The following is a 5,131-nucleotide window of genomic DNA, read 5'->3' on the forward strand; positions in this document are numbered from 1 at the left end:
TCATGCTTGCCCATTGGACAGAGGAGAAGTGGGCGTGAAGCATTCCTGATCCGCGGATCGACGCGGTCGGCCTCCATGGCCGAACGGCTCCGGGAACACGACGTTTGGTGTTGACTGGTGGTGTTTGGGAATGGCCGTAGAAGCGATGATGTGGGATAAAGTTGTGAAGGTAAAGGCGAAGGTGGTGGTGTTTGCGAATGGTTGTAGAAGCGATGATGTGGTAGCGTAGGTGGTGGAGGTGGCGTCGTTGTAGTGTGGTTGGCGCTGTGGTGGGGATGGCATGGTTGTTGAGATGCTGTTTGTTTGAAATAAAAGATAGAACAGAAAAATGGCTAACTCAAAGCGTCGCAGCCCGGATGGATCACATAAATTCCCTCTATACAAGGGGTTTGGGCTAACTACACATGTACTTACAGAGATATCTCACCTGAGGGCCCTTTATGGTGTAATGCGAATTTCCACAACCGTAACAATACATGTGTATATATATATATATATATATATATATATATATATATATATATATATATATATATATATATATATATATATATATATATAGTTACGGATTTGGAAACCTTGTGCACACAAGCAGCCAGAGTCCACGTCGTTCAGTTATTTCAATAAGTATGTGTTAATAGTTAGAATCCTTCCTTCTGTCTAATGGGAATTTTGTGTGTGCGCTACGAGTTATTTTCCAGTTAGTTTTTTTTTTTTACATCTTCAACAACTACATCCTCGACATCACCAACTACAACAACAACGCCATCGCCCACATGCATCGTGTCATGTACAGGGGTGAGGTTCCCTCCGCCCACCGTGAGCTCGTCCAATCAACGGCGGCCACAAGTAGTCGTCCGACAACTCCCCGGCCAATCAGGAGGTGAGTGGCGAGGAGAAGAGGCACCTCCCGCCTAAAGAGGAGTAGAATGGTTGTGAGGAGCAGTTTTTGGGCAGACCGGGTGATCGCGGCGACGGCAGAGTGGTTGTGAGAGGCCGGCAGACAGGAGAATCGTGGCGATTCAGAGCAGTCTGTCGTCGTGGCAGACGGTCGTGTGTGGTGGTTGGAGCGGCCAGAGACAGTGGTGGTCGTGGTTGAGCGGTCTCATTCTTGGGTCGTGGACTTCGGGTTGTGAGTTTGAGTCCCACCAGTGATTCGGGTCGGTGTGACTGCACGAGGCGGTACAGGTGTTGCGGGGCCGGACGTCAGCCGCATGCACGACCGCTGGATGGAACCACAAGTCGGCTCGACCGATCGCCCGGAATTCAGATCGTCGCCCCGGATAAGTCCGGAGTCGACGGGTACTCTATCGGACCGAAATCCGCCAATGGATAGACCACGTGGGGTAGGGTCGATTGCCAACTTCAATTTACCTAAATATCCACGTGGTCCAACTACCGGGGAATTTCACCCTCGATGGAACTCGTACGAAAACGAGCCGCTAAGCGCGCTCGTTCCGTGTGCGATTTAATCGGCAAGAACCGTCGTCCCGATTATCCTGTTACAACGGCAATCGCCAGCTAATCCCTCACACGCGACACGCTCAGTCAATGAAAGAAGGGACGCGAACGAGCGAAAAACATTTAGCAAATGGGGGTTTATTTATACAGCAATAATGGGGGGATTAGGGAAGCATGTAAGACAGAGCTATCCCGAATACAAGAAATGAAAGTATATTTAGCACAGGGACTTAAACAGTTTTCTACTTAGTAGACGGGCACACACACACACACACACACACACACACACACACACACACACACACACACACACACACACACACACACACACACACACACACACACACACACACACACACACCAAGAATTGGACCGAAAGGTCTTTATTTGGACCTCGAGCCCAGAGGATAGTCGGGCTGAGGACCAGGATGGCTGGCTACCTGGCCGCGAATGCGCGACTAGACGTTCCCTCCTTCTGGGAGCTCCGGTCTCCGAAGGACTGGTGCGGTGCAACCGAACCTATCCGAGGTGAGACGAGGTGATCGCCCAAGCTCGCGATCGTGCAGAAGAGCATGAGGAGGACGAGGACCAGACCAGACAGGCTTCCCCGAGACGAGCGCTCCAGCGAGATGACGACCGAACCCAGCTTGAACGAGATGGGTTGCTCGGGATGATGCTCCTCCTCGCTTCTTCCTCTCCTTTGCTTCTCCTCAAGTCTCGTCGTCTCTTTCTGCATCGCTGCAAGCTTCCTTTATACGCTCGAGTGCACTACCCCTCCCCCTTTCCAGCACACGGGGAAAATCCCGGCGTGGGAGTTGTAGTTCTTTTCTGAGCATACTTTTTGTAACGGTCATTCCTGTTTACGTCTCAGAATCTCGGGGCGAGAGTGTTGTTCTTCTTCTTTACAGAGGAGGGTTGTTCTTCTTCTTTGCAGAATCTTGATAAAACTCCGAACTATTAAAATAAATCACAGCGCATTTACATTTATTTACCCATTAGACAAGGGAAAGGAAGCTATCTATAAAACACATACTTACCGAGATATCGAAGCGAAAGGACCTGAATGTTGAGTGTGCTCATGGCTTCCAGATTCGCAACACAGGTACCCGGCTACGCTCTGGTCCCTCAGCTCGCCTTTCTCTCCTGGGCTGAGGACCGACTAAAGACCCACAGGTCAATTTTGTGTGTGTGTGTGTGTGTGTGTGTGTGTGTGTGTGTGTGTGTGTGTGTGTGTGTGTGTGTGTGTGTGTGTGTGTGTGCGGGCCAGTCTTGAAGCAGAATTGTTAAAATGCCTTGTACATACCTGCAATGCTTTTAGTCGGTTTAACTCTGCTCTGTGTCTCCCCCTCCCCGATTATCGTTGTAAAATAACCCCCCCCCCCGCCCCCCGTGTTAAATGTACCAGCTCGTTTTCTGTGCTTTCCTCCATTGGCCGAGCATGGTGCGTGCTGCGAATTGGTAAGGCCGTTTGTGCCGTGGATTGTTTATTTGGTCTGGCACGGCTTTGGTAACTTCCGCTTGGTTACGCCTGATCCGAGTCGGTGATAGCGACTCGATTCGGACAAATTCGGTCAAGGTGTGGTTTCCCCCTGCAGTTGGACGACGTGGGTATTTAGGTATATTGAAATTAGGCATTTAACCCTTCCCCACGCCGTCAAAATATTGGCGACCACGGTCCGCTAAGGGACCCATGAACTCTCGGACTTATCCGAGTCACGACCTAAATTCCTGGTGTTCGGTGAGAGACGACTCCACTGCTCCACCTCGTGGTCGTTTATCGCCACCGAACCCTGGCCCACAACAATATTACATACTGTAATTGATATACCAACATGCATTCTCTTGTGGATGTATGTATATATATATATATATATATATATATATATATATATATATATATATATATATATATATATATATATATATATATATATATATATATATCAACGATCAATCAAACAAATCTGATTTTCTCAATGAAAGTGCTGGAAGTGGTCAAAAGAACAGAACGTTACTGTACAGTGTACAGTGCACTGTCAATGGAGGAACGATACCTGTACCTGCCAAGTTCTTCCCCAAACTCATAAACCTCTTCAACGTCGATCTGCTTGAAAGACTCCATTGTAGCTGCAGACACAGGACGTTTCACATCGTGGGCACAAGAAATAAGAGTGCTGTTAGTACTTCGTGCGCTCCATTGGGGTGGGACCAGAAAACCGAGTACAGCGCGGAAAAAAAAATAAAACCACACGGGATGGACAGCGAGCCAAACAGCGATCCATTTCACCGCCACAAAACGTCTTACCTTCACACACGACGAAGAATGACCGTATTACATCACAGGTCCAATATAAAAATCCCACCGAATGGAGGACACAAATTAAATATATAAAAAAATACAATAACGGGATTTAATTCTACACAGAAACTTCATGGAAAATAAATCAAACACCGATCTGAGGTAAAAAGGCTTTTTTTTTCCTCTCAGAATTGGTCTTGAATTTTTTTTCAATGGTATTCAAAATGTTGTCCAAAGAACCCACTTGACGAAAACAAATAAAAACTTGACAGAAGCGAGCGATGAACGCAGCGCACCGATCCGCTACTCATACACTTCCACAAACGTCACCGATCATGAGCACGAGGTTGCTTTAAACATTTATTTATTTATTTTTTGTGTCGTTTTGTGTGATGGCGCTTGGGATTTTTTATATATTTTTTGAGAACATGAACATGTCATGAAATTGTTTTCTATTTTCATCTTTCTATAATTCCAGCAGCAGTGTGTGTGTGTGTGTGTGTGTGTGTGTGTGTGTGTGTGTGTGTGTGTGTGTGTGTGTGTGTGTGTGTGTGTGTGTGTGTGTGTGTGTGTGTGTGTGTGTCTGTCTGACCGCTGTTTCTCGACAACCTCTGGTCCGACCTAATTGAAACTTGCCAGGTATATTGCTGGGGACCTGAGGATGTGCCTTTCAAGGTTTGATATTAATCGGAGAAGTGTTTCCCAAGTTATGGCCATTTATTTACCAAACCAATGACAGGACACGGTGCTATGACATCACAATTTGCTTCACAATTCTTCTTCTTCGTTTGATATGACGTCACAATTGACGCTGGGGACCTGAGTATGTGCCTTTTCAAGGTTTGATATCGTTCTTCTTCATCTGTTTCAGCTGTTTCCCAAGTGGTTCCCAAGTTATGGCCAAGTTAGAGCGCGTTCCCCATTACGGGTTACAACGTACGGACTTCCGGATAGTGATGACTTGCTGTATTCTCATAATTTCTCGATTTCTTATGCGCATTTATAGATAAACACAATGCCCCAATCCAGTCGTCATTTACGAGAGCGAAGGAACGGCCTGTGTGGTTGTTTGAAAGTATTTTTTGTGTGCGCTTTTTTTTTTTGCACGTACGGGCACGCACATACGGTCACGCACTAGTTCATACCAAAGATCAAAACATTTAATCAATTTAGTATATAGGCACATAAAGCGGAATTTCTGACAGTCCGCACTTTGGATTCTTCATACGTGATCCACCATCCACTCTCCACATCATCATCGTTATCCCCCATTCGAACCCCCACCCCAAATATGATCAAGGGGTGAGCAACAGTTTGTCCTTGTATTTAACAACTACCAAAATCAAATGCAACTCGTGTCATATTAGGGGT

At 46.5% G+C, this 5,131-nt stretch overlaps 1 protein-coding gene across 1 annotated transcript in view; it reads right to left on the minus strand.

The window, feature by feature from the left end:
* Positions 1-3,778, minus strand: part of DAPK3 (death associated protein kinase 3) — a 38,598-nt gene extending 34,820 nt beyond the window's left edge. The window contains exon 1 of the mRNA XM_085890769.1: positions 3,522-3,778. Coding sequence (XP_085746895.1) covers positions 3,522-3,583 — 62 coding nt within the window. The 5' untranslated portion in view covers positions 3,584-3,778. The remainder of the gene's footprint in view (positions 1-3,521) is intronic.
* Between the last annotated feature and the right edge of the window lie 1,353 nt (positions 3,779-5,131).

Source organism: Eptatretus burgeri, chromosome 8 (assembly GCF_056783735.1).
Source record: "Eptatretus burgeri isolate ZD-2024b chromosome 8, Ebu_testis_v1, whole genome shotgun sequence".
Lineage (NCBI taxonomy): Eukaryota > Metazoa > Chordata > Myxini > Myxiniformes > Myxinidae > Eptatretus > Eptatretus burgeri.